Here is an 18,994-nt window from a genome sequence, read left to right as displayed (position 1 = left end):
TTACTACGTCGCTGACCCACCTCCACGACATAACATGCTAACATTACTACGTCTCTGACCCACCTCCACGACATTACACACTAACATTTCCACGTCTCTTACCTACCTCCACGACATAACACGCTAACATTACAACGTCGCTGACCCACTTCCACGACATAACACACTAACATTACTACGTCCCTGACCCACTTCCACGACATAACATGCTAATATTACTATGTCGCTGACCCACCTCCACGACATAACATGCTAATATTACTACGTCTCTGACCCACCCCCACGACATAACATGCTAACATTACTACGCCTCTGACCCACCCCCACGACATAAAACGCTAACATTTCTACGTCGCTGACCCACCTCCACGACACAACATGCTAACATTACGTCTCTGACCCACCTCCACGACACACCACGCCCACATCACTACTGTGAGAACAGCTCGGCGCTGTTCCCCATCCAGAGTGGGAACACTGATCCAGGGAAGTCTCGGTTCCCGTACAGTCGACGTTACTCAGCCAAATAATTCCTTCACCTGGCCCGTAAGATGTAGTCACAGAGGCGGTCGTCCTAGAAAATAATAGAGATGATTGCCTTGCTAATTCGTCATTTTCATTTTACTGATGCTGCCAACAAGGATCTATACCGAAATTTCACTGTAAAAGTATATTAAAGAGTTTATTTTCAAAAGGTTGAATCTATTTTGACTTCCAAGAAATACCTTTACAATTCACATGTTCAATGTATTCCTAATGCAGTAAGGGTCTTCTAGATTCAATAGTTAACAATATCACTTGCAAGAACCTTATTACGTTAGTTTCAAACAGATACTAGTTTATGAAATAAGAAGGGAATAGAAATTAAAGTGACCGTGACACATGACAGGTGTCGATTTAGTCATACAAAGTTTATGTAGAAGAAAAACGCTTTTGACACCAAACTCTATCAAACCAAGATGAATTCATTACTAGAGAAGTATGAATAAGTAGGCTTCATGAGACCCATGACTAAGCTCGAGTTTAAAGGTGAATAGTCGTGCGAAGATGTACTCACCAGGGCAGATTTGCCATTTTACACACAACTTGTGCCTCCTGTGAGGAAAACGACGACCTTCTACAAACTGTTCCCCAGACATTGTTGTGGAGTACTTCTACCCGACCCCGTCCGAGAGTTGTCGAATTCAAGCGTATGTGAAGATTAGCTGGAACAAAGAAAGCCACAGAAGGTCAAACATGTCATTGTTTGCATCACCTTTATCTCTATTTTGACACATTATTCCTAGCTTTGACACATTATTACTACAGTTTTGACACATTATTCCTACAGTTTTTACACATTATTTCTACAGTTTTGACACAAAATACAACTTACCAGAAAGACACTGTATTCGGGCTACGCTTGAGGAACAGGTAACACTACCCCATGGATAGTGAAGACATTCATTGAGAGAGAGTTCTGTGCCAAGACACTTGACTTTATCTAGGATGACATGCCTTGATGAACTGCCGGTGTTTAAATGTAAGCTGGCGAGGGCCCCACTACTATATATCAAGTAGAAAGTGTCAAATAGTTTCAAATCAATTGATAAGATCATTGAGAAAAAGGTCAAATATGTGTCAAATGTGTATCTAGTTATTTGTTATAGAATAGTGGCTTGGGAAGCCACACTTCATTTTCGTTATAAAGTATAATAATATTAGTTGTGTAGATTGACTTTCCACACAAGAAAAGATATCCAGCTATACTTGGTTACAACACAATCTCAATATATGTTTTTACGTGCTGTGTCCCAACATTCTACAGACAACTGTTGCCTCTTCCACTCCGAACCCAGTATAGCAGACTCGACCCCATTGTCCACCATGGTACAGCTCCAGCACTCCCTCCCCTGGCGTGCTGGTGGTGGATACAAGTCTTGCCGCTGTAGAATCTGACGAAGACATCATGCTGATATTATTTGGATATTATTTGGATAAATCAGCTGTTGGCCTGCATACATTTCAATTCCACAGAATCGTAACACGGACGTTTGAGGTCATAATATAGTCATATAATTGCAGCCATGTAAATGTTTTAACTAGGTCAGCAAGTTCCAAGAGAAATCTAGCACTGTATATCTTCATCTTTCCTAAATGTTTCATTTGAGAATGAGAGAGCGAGTGGGTATGTATTTATGATGTATGTGTTTGCTTATGTCAGTGTTATTTATGTATTATGTAAAGCATTCATTGGTATGTTATGTGTAACACATAATTCATGTTTTCTAAGGTAACCCGTTTTACCTAAGTAAGTATATTTGTCTTTGTATTTGTATTTAGATGCAGGCACCATAAGTCCTGTCAGTTGTGTTGGTGAACGCAGTTCCCGCCCCAGTTTCACCTGCAGGGTATGATCGTACTTTCTTTTGTATTAATGAAATTAATTAATTGCATTTATCATATTATTACACATGTATATGAATACAAATGTATACAAAGTTATTGTGAATTATAACACATCCTTCAATGTATTTGTTCAAAGCAAGAGTTCTTTCTATTTCTATGATGTCGTCGGTTTGACGATGTGAATGAATATAACATAATGTGATGTGCTCTTACATATCTATGTTTGTGTATATTAACATACATATATATTTACGTGTATATTTATCTTTCAGTTATGTTTCAGGGCGTTTGTTCTGATAATAAATCCTCATGACAAATAACGACCTGTGTTATTCATGAACACCCCCGGTTACATAAATGCATTACAGAAAATCAGTGATGACAGTGTTCGCGAATATGGTCTACTGGTAGCACCTGCCAGCATTTTCATAAAGCCTGATCAGACAATCGAGTGATCAGTATCACGAGGAATAAATGATCCAAAGCATACCTTCAGGAAATGAAAAACACTGGACACCTACAGCTTCTGAGTCGCTACAGTCATCACTCCCCCATGGTCTGTGCTTGCAGTCTTTAAGATCTGTATTCCGCATCGTGCACTGCACGTCATCTAACCACATTGTTATTGAACTGTTATTATCGATTACCTTTCCCCCTCTGAAAATAAAGAGAGAAAAGACACCTTTGCAAAAATAAACATTGTTATATCAGCTATACGTGTTGGTGGGTGAGTGAGTTTGGCCTAATGATGCTTTGGACATTAATTCAGTTATACCACAGCTTGTCAGGCTGACGTGGAAAGAAAGTCCAAAGTGATGCAGACCTTAGACGTTCACCACTTTGGTGAAACAACAAGCATGGGTCTGGTGCTAACAAACCTAGAAAATCGGGATTCGATACCAAGTTGCGTTCAATTCAAATGTCACATTCGAACTCTTTGTGATGCTTATGTGGTGATATGTAGCGTTCCCTTTTAGAGTGAGTGAGTAGGGGTTTACACCGCTTTTACCACTTTTCCCGCAATATGTAAACACTGAGAAATGGGCATCACACATTGTACACATATGTGGCATCGAACCAAAGTTTTCGGCGTGACGAACAAACGTTTTGATGACAAGGTAACAGCACCCCTTGTGCCTGTTAGAGATTATGAATTTCCAGGAAGTGGCTACAAGACGCAAGTATTTTTTGTTTTATGTGTTTGCCCAATTCCATTGTTAATAATCCTAGGTTGATGTGTTTAAATGATAGATAAGCATTTAATTAAATATTTGGGTATATAGAAAGACGTTGAACTACAACTTACTGGTACCCCAGGGCCCTGCACACAACTGAAGCTTCTATTTGGCCAAACTCATCATCACACACTGTGCCCCATCTACCGGAGTGGTACACCTGTAGGAGTCCTTTGTTGTAGTTCGGTGTCAGCTTCATCGTTATGTCACCTAGTAAAACAATGTAACGTAAACTGTCCTCTTGTTGTGATGAAAACCAATATCGTACACATATGTAATGTTTAATGGTAAAGATACCTGTCACTATATTTACCATTTTGACCAATTTAACCATACGTACATCTGTCAAGTCGACCGGGTCGAAAGCTCTATTGTTAATTAGTATGGGACAAGGAACATATAAAAAATACATATGTTTCATCTCAAGCATGCACTCGAACACAAACACTGACTTTGATACTCTACTATGTGCATATAGCGTGAGAATGGTTTGGTAAAATGTAATACATTTTTTACAAATGCTGTGGCCGAACTCAATTACCGGTTGTTAACATTAACAGCGTACATATTAAATTACTGATGTGAACTGTTGTCTGACCAGCCTTTAAACTCAAGCACAGTCCCGAATGGAGTGTAGGATCTTACGAACGTCGACGTTCTGTCACAGAGTCTTGTTGAGTGGTGTCGGGTTTTGTTTATGTTGAACATATAAAATTATGTCTACTATCGAGGCTGCAAAGAAGGATATCTATTTTTGCCTTCAACCCACCACTTGAAAAGCACACCAGGAGTATTACATCAGCCGGTATCCACTTCGCAATACTACATACGAAATAACACACATTCATTGATGGGTATTGGTGACGGTTTAGTAATAACTAATGAATGTGGAGAGGTCAGGCGGCTTGTACATTATCAGAACGAATTCACGGATTCGAACCAGCGATCGTAGATGTCTGGCATGCCTAGGGGACGCATCTCTGCATAGAGAATTGCAGCGCCCTCTCTTGTTGATGTTTTCTCCAGCGTGTACGTGGTCACCTTTTTCTGATCATGACCGTGTATAAACAGTGAATGATAAACAATGCTTCTGATATTCAAGTAAATATATGTTCCGGCAATAACTCACTTGGATCACATATGATGCCAACATCTTCACCGTGACTACAATCGTTGTCGCCCCATGTGTTGTGTGAACAGCTGGCCAAAGATGACTCGGTACCGGAGCAACTCACGCCATCCAACCAAATCTTTCCTCCTCCAAACCCAAAAGTTTCAATTGCCCTTGGTGTAAGTCCGCTTTTACTAAACGTACAAAAATAGTTTCATTTAATTACAGCAGCACAACATTATGATGACAATGAATAATCAGAAACGGGGAATAATGGACCTCATCTGCCTCACTACACCCAATAGATACTGTCATAGCATGATGCCCATCTCCAACACATTCTACAAGTACTATTGTAGTGTGTTGTGATGTTACTGTTAGTTATTGTCTAGCCCTAGGTACTGCGTGTAAGTAATATTTTAACGTGTCCTGGTGTTGTGATATCTACCAAACCTACCTCAGTACATCATACACCTACGATTATGACATAGTGTCCTACTATTGTCACATCTTCACAAACCTAACTCAATATATCATACAACTACGATTATGCACATGGTGTCCTACTATTGTCATATCTACCAAACCTACCTCAGAACATCATACACCTACGATTATGACATGGTGTGCTGTCATTGTCATATGTACCAAACCTACCTCAGTATATCATACAACTACGATTATGCACATGGTGTGCTGTCATTGTCATATGTACCAAACCTACCTCAGAACATCATACAACTACGATTATGACATGGGGTGCTGTCATTGTCACATGTACCAAACCTTCCTCAGTACATCATACAACTACGATTTTGCACATGGTGTCCTACTATTGTCACATCTACCAAACCTACCTCAGTACATCATACAATCACGATTATGATATAGTGTCCTACTAATGTCACATCTAAACAAACCTAACTCAATATATCATACAACTATGATTATGCACATGGTGTCCTACTATTGTCATATCTACCAAACCTACCTCAGTACATCATACAACTATGATTTTGACACGGTGTCCTACTATTGTCATAGTTATCAAACCTACCTCAGTAAATCATACAACTACGATTATGACATGGTGTCTTACTATTCTCATATCTACCAAACCTAACTCAGAACATCATACAACTATGATTATGACACGGTGTCCTACTATTGTCATATCTACCAAACCTACCTCAGTAAATCATACAACTACGATTATGCACATGGTGTCTTACTATTGTCACATCTACCAAACCTACCTCAGAACATCATACAACTATGATTATGACTCGGTGTCCTACTATTGTCATATCTACCAAACCTTCCTCAGTAAATCATACAACTACGATTATGCACATGGTGTCCTACTATTGTCATATCTACCAAACCTACCTCAGTACATCATACAACTACGATTATGCACATGGCCTGGTGTCCTCCTATCGTCATATCTACCAAACCTACCTCAGAACATCATACAACTACGATTATGACATGGTGTGCTGTCATTGTCACAGGTACCAAACCTACCTCAGTACATCATACAACTACGATTTTGCACATGGTGTCCTACTATTGTCACATCTACCAAACCTACCTCAGTACATCATACAACTACGATTATGCACATGGTGTCCTACTATTGTCATATTTACCTAACCTACCTCAGTTCATCATACAACAAGGATAATGCACATGGTGTCCTACTATTATCATATCTACCAAACCTACCTCAGTACATCATACAACTACGATTATGGCCTGGTGTCTCTCGACCTCAGTACATCATACAACTACGATTTTGCACATGGTGTCCTACTTTTGTCATATCTACCAAACCTACCTCGGAACATCATACAACTACGATTATGGCATGGTGTCCTACTATTGTCAAATCTACCAAACCTACCTCAGTAAATCATATATCTACGATTATGACATGGTGTCTTACTATTGTCATATCTACCAAACCTAACTCAGAACATCATACAACTATGATTATGACACGGTGTCCTAGTATTGTCATATCTACCAAACCTACCTCAGTAAATCATACAACTACGATTATGACATGGTGTCCTACTATTGTCACATCTACCAAACCTACCTCAGAACATCATACAACTATGTTTATGACTCGGAGTCCCACTGTTGTCATATCTACCAAACCTACCTCAGTAAATCATGCAACTACGATTATGCACATGGTGTCCTACTATTGTCATATCTACCAAACCTACCTCAGTACATCATACAACTACGATTATGCACATGGTGTCCTACTATTGTCATATCTACCAAACCTACCTCAGTAAATCATGCAACTACGATTATGCACATGGTGTCCTACTATTGTCATATCTACCAAACCTACCTCAGTAAATCATGCAACTACGATTATGCACATGGTGTCCTACTATCGTCATATCTACCAAACCTACCTCAGAACATCATACAACTACGATTATGACATGGTGTGCTGTCATTGTCACATGTACTAAACCTACCTCAGTACATCATACAACTACGATTTTGCACATGGTGTCCTACTATTGTCACATCTACCAAACCTACCTCAGTACATCATACAACTACGATTTTGTACATGGTGTCCTACTATTGTCACATCTACCAAACCTACCTCAGTAAATCATACAACTACGATTATGCACATGGTGTCCTACTATTGGCATATTTACCAAACCTACCTCAGTTCATCATACAACAACGATTATGCACATGGTGTCCTACTATTATCATATCTACCAAACCTACCTCAGAACATCATACAACTACGATTATGACATGGTGTGCTGTCATTGTCACATGTACCAAACCTACCTCAGTACATCATACAACTACGATTTTGCACATGGTGTCCTACTATTGTCACATCTACCAAACCTACCTCTGAACATCATACAACTTCGATTATGCACATGGTGTCCTACTTTTGTCATATCTACCAAACCTACCTCAGAACATCATACAACTGCGATTATGACATGGTGTGCTACTATTGTCATATCTACCAAACCTACCTCAGTACATCATACAACTACGATTATGCACATGGTGTCCTACTTTTGTCATATCTATCAAACCTACCTCAGTACATCATACAACTACGATTATGCACATGGTGTCCAACTTTTGTCATATCTACCAAACCTACCTCAGTACATCATACAACTACGATTATGACATGGTGTGCTGTCATTGTCATATGTACCAAACCTACCTCAGTGTATCATACAACTACGATTATGCACATGGTGTCCTACTATTGTCATATCTACCAAACCTACCTGAGTACATCATACAACCACGATTATGGCATGTTGTCCTACTATTGTCATATCTACCAAACCTACCTGAGTACATCATACAACTACGAGTATAACATGGTGTCCTACTGTTGTCATATCTACCAAACCTACCTCAGAACATCATACAACTATGATTATGACATGGCGGCTGTCATTGTCACATGTACCAAACCTACCTCAGTACATCATACAACTACGATTTTGCACATGGTGTCCTACTATTGTCACATCTACCAAACCTACCTCTGAACATCATACAACTACGATTATGCACATGGTGTCCTGCTTTTGTCATATCTACCAAACCTACCTCAGAACATCATACAACTACGATTATGCACATGGTGTCTTACTTTTGTCATATCTACCAAACCTACCTCAGAACATCATACAACTACGATTATGCACATGGTGTCCTACTTTTGTCATATCTACCAAACCTACCTCAGAACATCATACAACTACGATTATGAGAGGGTGTCCTACTATTGTCATAGTTATCAAACCTACCTCAGTAAATCATACAACTACGATTATGCACATGGTGTCCTACTTTTGTCATATCTACCAAACCTACCTCAGAACATCATACAACTACGATTATGACAGGGTGTCCTACTATTGTCATAGTTATCAAACCTACCTCAGTAAATCATACAACTACGATTATGCACATGGTGTCCTACTTTTGTCATATCTACCAAACCTACCTCACTACATCATACAACTACGATTATGACATGGTGTGCTGTCATTGTCATATGTACCAAACCTACCTCAGTGTATCATACAACTACGATTATGCACATGGTGTCCTACTATTGTCATATCTACCAAACCTACCTCAGTACATCATACAATCACGATTATGGCATGGTGTCCTACTATTGTCATATTTACCAAACCTAACTCAGTACATCATACAACCACGATTATGGCATGGTGTCCTACTATTGTCATATCTACCAAACCTACCTGAGTACATCATACAATCACGATTATGCACATGGTGTCCTACTATTGTCATATCTACCAAACCTACCTCAGTACATCATACAATCACGATTATGCACATGGTGTCCTACTATTGTCATATTTACCAAACCTAACTCAGTACATCATACAACCACGATTATGCACATGGTGTCCTACTATTGTCATATTTACCAAACCTAACTCAGTACATCATACAACTACGATTATGACAGGGTGTCCTACTATTGTCATAGTTATCAAACCTACCTCAGTAAATCATACAACTACGATTATGCACATGGTGTCCTACTATTGTCATATCTACCAAACCTACCTCAGTACATCATACAATCACGATTATGCACATGGTGTCCTACTATTGTCATATCTACCAAACCTACCTGAGTACATCATACAACCACGATTATGGCATGGTATCCTACTATTGTCATAACTACCAAACTTAACTCAGAACATCATACAACTATGATTATGACACGGTGTCCTAGTATTGTCATATCTACCAAACCTACCTCAGTAAATCATACAACTACGATTATGACATGGTGTCCTACTATTGTCACATCTACCAAACCTACCTCAGAACATCATACAACTATGTTTATGACTCGGAGTCCCACTGTTGTCATATCTACCAAACCTACCTCAGTAAATCATGCAACTACGATTATGCACATGGTGTCCTACTATTGTCATATCTACCAAACCTACCTCAGTACATCATACAACTACGATTATGCACATGGTGTCCTACTATTGTCATATCTACCAAACCTACCTCAGTAAATCATGCAACTACGATTATGCACATGGTGTCCTACTATTGTCATATCTACCAAACCTACCTCAGTAAATCATGCAACTACGATTATGCACATGGTGTCCTACTATCGTCATATCTACCAAACCTACCTCAGAACATCATACAACTACGATTATGACATGGTGTGCTGTCATTGTCACATGTACTAAACCTACCTCAGTACATCATACAACTACGATTTTGCACATGGTGTCCTACTATTGTCACATCTACCAAACCTACCTCAGTACATCATACAACTACGATTTTGTACATGGTGTCCTACTATTGTCACATCTACCAAACCTACCTCAGTAAATCATACAACTACGATTATGCACATGGTGTCCTACTATTGGCATATTTACCAAACCTACCTCAGTTCATCATACAACAACGATTATGCACATGGTGTCCTACTATTATCATATCTACCAAACCTACCTCAGAACATCATACAACTACGATTATGACATGGTGTGCTGTCATTGTCACATGTACCAAACCTACCTCAGTACATCATACAACTACGATTTTGCACATGGTGTCCTACTATTGTCACATCTACCAAACATACCTCTGAACATCATACAACTTCGATTATGCACATGGTGTCCTACTTTTGTCATATCTACCAAACCTACCTCAGAACATCATACAACTGCGATTATGACATGGTGTGCTACTATTGTCATATCTACCAAACCTACCTCAGTACATCATACAACTACGATTATGCACATGGTGTCCTACTTTTGTCATATCTATCAAACCTACCTCAGTACATCATACAACTACGATTATGCACATGGTGTCCTACTTTTGTCATATCTACCAAACCTACCTCAGTACATCATACAACTACGATTATGACATGGTGTGCTGTCATTGTCATATGTACCAAACCTACCTCAGTGTATCATACAACTACGATTATGCACATGGTGTCCTACTATTGTCATATCTACCAAACCTACCTGAGTACATCATACAATCACGATTATGGCATGGTGTCCTACTATTGTCATATTTACCAAACCTAACTCAGTACATCATACAACCACGATTATGGCATGTTGTCCTACTATTGTCATATCTACCAAACCTACCTGAGTACATCATACAACTACGAGTATAACATGGTGTCCTACTGTTGTCATATCTACCAAACCTACCTCAGAACATCATACAACTATGATTATGACATGGCGGCTGTCATTGTCACATGTACCAAACCTACCTCAGTACATCATACAACTACGATTTTGCACATGGTGTCCTACTATTGTCACATCTACCAAACCTACCTCTGAACATCATACAACTACGATTATGCACATGGTGTCCTACTTTTGTCATATCTACCAAACCTACCTCAGAACATCATACAACTACGATTATGCACATGGTGTCTTACTTTTGTCATATCTACCAAACCTACCTCAGAACATCATACAACTACGATTATGCACATGGTGTCCTACTTTTGTCATATCTACCAAACCTACCTCAGAACATCATACAACTACGATTATGAGAGGGTGTCCTACTATTGTCATAGTTATCAAACCTACCTCAGTAAATCATACAACTACGATTATGCACATGGTGTCCTACTTTTGTCATATCTACCAAACCTACCTCAGAACATCATACAACTACGATTATGACAGGGTGTCCTACTATTGTCATAGTTATCAAACCTACCTCAGTAAATCATACAACTACGATTATGCACATGGTGTCCTACTTTTGTCATATCTACCAAACCTACCTCACTACATCATACAACTACGATTATGACATGGTGTGCTGTCATTGTCATATGTACCAAACCTACCTCAGTGTATCATACAACTACGATTATGCACATGGTGTCCTACTATTGTCATATCTACCAAACCTACCTCAGTACATCATACAATCACGATTATGGCATGGTGTCCTACTATTGTCATATTTACCAAACCTAACTCAGTACATCATACAACCACGATTATGGCATGGTGTCCTACTATTGTCATATCTACCAAACCTACCTGAGTACATCATACAATCACGATTATGCACATGGTGTCCTACTATTGTCATATCTACCAAACCTACCTCAGAACATCATACAATCACGATTATGCACATGGTGTCCTACTATTGTCATATTTACCAAACCTAACTCAGTACATCATACAACCACGATTATGCACATGGTGTCCTACTATTGTCATATTTACCAAACCTAACTCAGTACATCATACAACTACGATTATGACAGGGTGTCCTACTATTGTCATAGTTATCAAACCTACCTCAGTAAATCATACAACTACGATTATGCACATGGTGTCCTACTATTGTCATATCTACCAAACCTACCTCAGTACATCATACAATCACGATTATGCACATGGTGTCCTACTATTGTCATATCTACCAAACCTACCTGAGTACATCATACAACCACGATTATGGCATGGTGTCCTACTATTGTCATAACTACCAAACTTAACTCAGTACATCATACAACCACGATTATGGCATGGTGTCCTACTATTGTCATATCTACCAAACCTACCTGAGTATATCATACAACCACGATTATGGCATGGTGTCCTACTATTGTCATATCTACCAAACCTAACTCAGTACATCATACAACCACGATTATGACATGGTGTCCTACTATTGTCATATCTACCAAATTAAACCTACCTCAGTACAGCATACAGCTATGATTATGACATGGTGTCCTACTGTTGTCACGTATACCAAACCTACCTCAGTACATCATGGAAGAAGTTTTATATGTTAGGGCAGTTTACCTTTTCTCTGGTCGCATATCTCAGAACATCGTATTAGTACCTTCACAATAATGTGCAAACATAAGCAAACGTTTGTTATTTCGCCATTGCTTTTCCTTCATGAAATCAGCAATATATCCCCATTAGTTTTGTTTGTTTCGTTTAATGAGTGTTTAACATCAATATTCCAGGTATGCGAGGGCGTCCTGTAAATATACCAGGTCTGCTGTACACAGCGTGTCTTACTATCGTCCCAGTTGTTTGCAGGCCACCTTGGCTTCATCTGCCCCAAAGCCATCGTCACAAACGGTGCCCCATGTGCCGTTATAGAACACCTCAATTCTCCCAACACCGTTGCTCAGGGGGGACACCAGTCGGATTGTCTGGCCAGACACTGAAACTTTAAAATGGTTTCGCAATATAAAACAAATTCGTCCTGGTATTTAACATCTTGTACACATGTGTCAGCAACAAACGCCAGTACAATATATTATGTGAAATATTCAAGCTGTAAAGAAAGATATTTAACTTTGGCATTCAACCTACCACTGAAAGAAATACATGCCAGAAGTATTATATCAGCTGTTATCCACTTCGCCATATTGAATACAAAGTAACACACATTCGTGGACGGTTGACCCGCTGATACACGAGGAGTGGCCCTCCCTGCAAGGTCGGACGGCTTACGGCGTGATCAATTTCTTCTTTTTTTCACTGTGGAGCTTCCTGGTAGATAGCGGGATATGCGTAACTTCACAACAATGTAAATAGGGCGCATTGAGTACCGTTTCCCATGCCTGTCTGCATTCGTGATTGAGTGTGTCAATATTTGAGTTGATAAACGTGTTATTGTGAATTAGTATATCCCTGTCGCGACATACATAACCCCACCAGGATGCTAGGTAAGATAAAAAATGATATTAACTCTCTAAACTCCAGAAAGAACAAAAACGAATCAATCATCCCTGAAGATCGTCATAGACGCTTTCTCGTTGTTGTTTTTCGTCGCCTGACGTTGTGCTTGTTCGTGTCGTTATAAGACCAAGCAATGCACACATATACAATGTACATGAAACGGCATTTGGAGGCCATTCATTCAAAGAAACCAAAGAAAGGATTTGCTTGTGTGTAACCTTAGGCAGCATGTGTCGTTTACCTATCAGACTATTTATCCCCGGCCTTTTTTGTCCATTACCCATTACCAATCAGTGTGATTTAAGTCCTGGCTTCCAGTTGTGCATAACTGTCAGTGCGAATTACTGTAATGTGTTGGCTTCCATTGTCTATTGCTAATCACCTATCAGCGCCAATCATCTGTTGGCTTCCCTTGTTAGTTTCCACCTTTTGCTATCTTATTACTTTTGTTGTCCTTACATGTACATATATATGTTCTCTGCCTTATATCAGTCATTCACGTGATGAAGGAGCAAGCATATACTTCAAAACGTTGTGTTCCTCAAGATGATGAAGTTGACATCCATAAATTCTCTTCTTTATGTTTTATCACTTCTAAATGCCTTTCAAAGACTTGCCTTGGCGGTATTTTCATATATATTTTGTTGAATAGCTATGGTCCCCACTGTGTTGCAAACCGAACATGTTTTTTATGTGTTTCAGCAAAACCTCTGCCCGTGTAGGCAGCGGAAGTAACTCAAAAATAACTTATCGTGTTTAGTTTCGGAAAAGGCAGTGAATGTGCCGTTGTGTCTCTTGATTTTAAGGTTACTATCACCAGATTGTCTGGTTTATTTAAATGCCGCTGTCTCATGACACTAATACTGCTGTACGGCGTCAGTCAACAAACAAACACTTACTTTTTATGCAAATACGTGTGAGTGGTAGGTGCTACCAGTTGGGCAGTACATGCTTACCCTTTTCGTGAACACCTGACATAATGACACCCCTCACTGACTCAAGTTGAAAATGACACGTTAATCACAGGTAGACTAAACTATGGAAACAGTTGGACTAAACGGTGGACCCGTGAAGATCCGGGGTAGAATAGGTCTTCAGCAACCTATGCTTGCCGTAAAAGGCGACTATGCTTGTCGTAAGAGGCGACTAACGGGATTGGGTGGTCAGGCTCGCTGACTTGGTTGATGCATGTCATCGTATCCCAATTGCTGGATTGTCTGGCCCAGACACGATTATTCACAGACCGTCGTCATGTAGCTGGAATTTTACTGAGTGCGGCATTAAAAAAACAAAAAAACTAAAACAAAACATGTCATGTGAGGTGCATAAACAAGACACTTACCACTGACAATCAACGCAGCTAGAAAAACCAAGTGAGTCCCGATCCTGTGCTCCATGATGAACGTGGTACACAAGGGAACACTAGGCCTCACACTACGTTGTACATATGGCTTATATTATCCTCACATGCCCCTTCCAGAACTCCGAGTATATTCGAACCTCCGTTCGCTAACCAGGGAATCTTTATCTCTACTGGAGTATTTAATTTCCGGGTCGACCGCATGCAGCCTACATAACAGGGTGGCCAGTGATTCATGTAGAAGACGTTTCAACCAGGAGGTTTATAATCCCACGAATTCGTCTTTCGCTAAGCTCTATATATGCGTGCACAGTACACGTGACAAGATAATATATCTGCCTCATGAGGCGATTTGTTTTCACAAATGCAGTTGGTTTTGGACATTAATAACTTTGTGGATTCATGACATAAGGATATCTGAGACACCAAGATGAAAACATGTAACTCTGAGTTGTTTTTTTATGAATTAATTTTTCTTTATTGTAAAATGTTTTCCGTGTTTGTAACTTTTACACAACTAATTTGTTTTCAAATGAGAACGGATCAGTTACCACATTATTACTTGTAATATTTGTTTTCTTGGGCTTTTGTGATTGTAACTTTTAGTTCACCATGATCCAAAGAAACATTTCGCATTTTGCAATTGTCCGACCGTCGTCCGCGGTTGCTTATCTGACGTCCATCTGAAAAGCTTAAAGGGATGGAGAGAGTGAGTGAGTGAGTGAGTATGGTTTTACGCCGCTTTTAGCAATATTCCAGCAATATCACGGCGGGAGACACCAGAAATGGGCTTCACACATTGTACCCATGTCGGCAATCGAACCCGGGTCTTCGGCGTGACGAGCGAACGCTTTAACCACTAGGCTCCCCGGCCGCCCCTTGTTACAGTAAACTATGGTTATAACGAACTCAAAGGGACCACTAATTTTAGTTCGTTATAACCGCAGTTGGTTACTAACATATATTACAGCTTGTATACAGCAAATATACAGCAAATGGACGGGATGAAAACACATTTCGTTATATCCGTCAGTTCGTGATAAGCGTGTTCGTTATAAACGTAGTTTACTGTAGTATGTTTTAATGAAACACAAATCAGATCATGAATATTTTTTATATGATGATGCGTAAGATGCAGGATTGAAGAAACATGTACAATAATTCCTAAATATTACAAACAATGTTCACACATAAATTGTAGATGTTATAATTAAAATATGGCGTATTTTAAAAAAAGCAGCATTTATGATCACAATCACACATTATGCAGATTTGTTCTGGAAGATCAAGCACTGTTTGATCTATTCATTCTTATTCACTTATTTTTATGTTGGAATGAGGATATCTACGTGCATACTGCATCACTCTAAAATGGTTTCAGAGTGGCCAAGTAGATGAGCAGCTTGCTATCTTTAGTACCGTGTTGTCCGTGTAAGAGTGAGTGAGTGAGTTGGGTTTAACGCCGCTTTGAACAGTGTTCAAGTTATATTAGGGCATGTCAGCTTTACGTGAGAGGAAAGCCTGAATTGACGCAGGTCTCAGATGTGTACCACTTTGGTGAATCTCACGAGAACGAGTATGGTGCTGACACAACTATGCACAGCGAATTGGCCACTCTGGAATATATATATTCCAGTTACGAATTTGTGATCCCCCATTAAGCTCCAAAATGTATAAACAGCGGCAACGTGAAAGACATCGTTCAACCAACTACTACAACGTCTAAATTAAATTAAAAAAGAATAAAAACCTTTTGCCCCGAAATCCACTCACGAGGAAACAACCAACCCGTCAGGACGGTTTTGAAAGAAGATTTATTTGAACAGTAAAATCGATGAATGCAACATGCCACTGTAACTAAGGTTCACTGCATTTAATCTTGGGATAAGCCAGGCTGCAGATTGCACGCCTGTAGTCCTTGTTTCATTCTTATCAGCCTGTGTCAACTTGCTCTCAGTGCATACATAACAGTTACATATTGATTTATTAGTTGTATTTAACATTTATCTTTCCCTGGACCGAGTTGGGGACAAATAACGAACGTAGCTTATGTTGTTGGGCGTAACAGTTTCAACATGTGTAACAAATGTGTTCAGACAACACAAACCTAAGTATGGGGATGATGGGTTTAGGTGTGTAGGCTGTAAGATGATACAAGTATCATGGTTTAAACGCCGATAAAACACACCAAATGTGTATTCCGTTTAGGATTTAAACACATCTTAGATCTAAACATATCTTGGAAGTGTTAACCTTCTAAACACATTTTTTACTTTGCGGTTGCCTCCCGTAGCCGTACCAGGATCCGCATGGATTGGAATCTAACCAACGGATTCCTGGGCCGTAATTGTGTCACTCTCCGATTTAATCTGACAAACACTGATATAACTGAAAATCATGTTTAGCTAATTTATACCACAGCTCTCCAATTACAATCTGTCGAACCCTAACGGTTCCACGTGACATTTCCAGTCGTCCAACATTATATTCTGACAAAAGATCATGTTTATCTCCTTCATGATTGGCCTCAATATTGCATTTGTGAATGAGTAAGTTTTTGTTTTGTTTGTTTGTTGTCTAACGCCGCACTCAGCAATATTCCAGCTATATGACGGCGGTCTGTAAATATCGAGTCTGGACCAGACAATCCACTGATTAATATCATTAGCATCGATCCAAGCAATTGGGATCGATGACATGCATCAACCAAGTCAGCGAGCCTGACCACCCGATTCCGTTAGTCGCCTTTTACGACAAACATTGTCGCCTTTTACGGCAAGCATGGGTTGCTGAAGACCTATTCTACCCTGGAATCTTCACGGGTCGAATGAGTAAGTGAATGATAGTTTTTGACGCACTTAGGTTTATTCAAGATGTATCGAACGATCTGAACCAGGATCAATGAAAAGATAAAATAAGAATCTCAGCAGCGAAATAAACAAAAACATTATTAATACAATACATAATTCACCTCAATACACTTATTCCATTTGTCCTTCAAGCTTAACCACGCCTCTGTGGCAGCCTTTATGTCCTCGTCATCCTGGAAGCGTCTTCCACGTAGGGCAGATTTCATTTGCCGGAACAGGAAATAGTCACTGGGGGCTGTCTGGGCTTTAGGGTGGGTGATTTAACTGTTCGAATCCAGATTCTCGACTTGTGAACCGGAGCGTTGGTAAGGAACTTTATTACAGCGCGTTGTTCATGTTTGAGAGAATCCATGATTGTGACCACCCTTAGGTGAATGAAGCCATCACATTGTTGTGTCTGGAACTTGTTATGACACGTGTCAACCTGATGTTATGACTAGTGTCACACCTGCCACAAGTTGACATTGTTTGTGTAAGCACAAATGGCCAAGTTGCAAAACTTTTTGAACACATCTCGTATTACAGAGGAATAAGTTGATAATGTTATAAGGTTAAAAAGGCATCTAAAAAACATTAGAAAATGGTAACAAATAATACCGTTTTAGCTGCAATGAGGAGTTGCATTAGATATAGTTTGTGACAGAACTTTTAGTTTGAAAGGAATCAATATATACAAGACATTTCACATTTATCACAAGTGTATTCTGAACATTTCATAATTATCATGGGATTGGTTCCTGGTTATCGTCCATAAGTTAATGAAACAAATAGAGAGTTTCAAGGTATATTTCATTTGGAGCTTCCAGATGCGAGTCCAATAGAGAGATGAGCAATCTGGCACGTAGGCTTCTGTATTTTTCCGATTACGACACACTTGAGTTCATGGTCAGATCTAACTTTTAACGAATCAAAATGAGGTATTGTGACATGTGACAAAGACAGACCAGGCCCGAACACTATAAAATGATACCTGCAACATTAGGAGAGGAGAGCGCGGTTTGCAATCGATCGAGTCGAATCCCGATCGTTCTAAGTTTTCCCCAGCTAGTGACGAGTCTGGTCGGTCTGATCCTGTCCTGTATTGATAGATGGGCTGAGAGTAAGTACAACTATGTGAGTATAAAGCTGGTGTTGCGTTTCTTTATTATGCGTGTGTGAATGCTGACAGAGACAACTTGGAGTAAGTGTCGTTA

General features: G+C 39.6%; 1 protein-coding gene across 9 annotated transcripts in view; it reads right to left on the bottom strand.

Moving 5' to 3' along the window:
• LOC124148919 (scavenger receptor cysteine-rich type 1 protein M130-like) overlaps positions 1–15,201 on the bottom strand; it is a 32,173-nt gene extending 16,972 nt beyond the window's left edge. For 4 of the 9 annotated variants that reach the window (XM_048398537.1, XM_048398539.1, XM_048398536.1 and 1 more), the window contains exons 1-9: positions 14,914–15,201; positions 12,903–13,056; positions 4,753–4,928; positions 3,695–3,833; positions 2,879–3,045; positions 1,784–1,934; positions 1,376–1,545; positions 1,058–1,205; positions 405–574 (exon numbers count right to left, since the gene is read on the bottom strand). In XM_048398537.1, coding sequence (XP_048254494.1) covers positions 405–574; positions 1,058–1,205; positions 1,376–1,545; positions 1,784–1,934; positions 2,879–3,045; positions 3,695–3,833; positions 4,753–4,928; positions 12,903–13,056; positions 14,914–14,968 — 1,330 coding nt within the window. In that variant the 5' untranslated portion in view covers positions 14,969–15,201. Of the gene's footprint in view, positions 1–404; positions 575–1,057; positions 1,206–1,375; positions 1,546–1,783; positions 1,935–2,878; positions 3,046–3,694; positions 3,834–4,752; positions 4,929–12,902; positions 13,057–13,202; positions 13,539–14,913 lie in introns of those variants that run through there. The other 5 variants (XM_048398532.1, XM_048398540.1, XM_048398534.1 and 2 more) reach the window with 4 other exon arrangements.
• Positions 15,202–18,994: the final 3,793 nt, after the last annotated feature.

This window comes from Haliotis rufescens, unplaced genomic scaffold (genome assembly GCF_023055435.1).
Source record: "Haliotis rufescens isolate VD_foot unplaced genomic scaffold, xgHalRufe1.0.p SCAF_18, whole genome shotgun sequence".
Lineage (NCBI taxonomy): Eukaryota > Metazoa > Mollusca > Gastropoda > Lepetellida > Haliotidae > Haliotis > Haliotis rufescens.
This window is presented reverse-complemented; position numbering and strand designations above follow the sequence as displayed.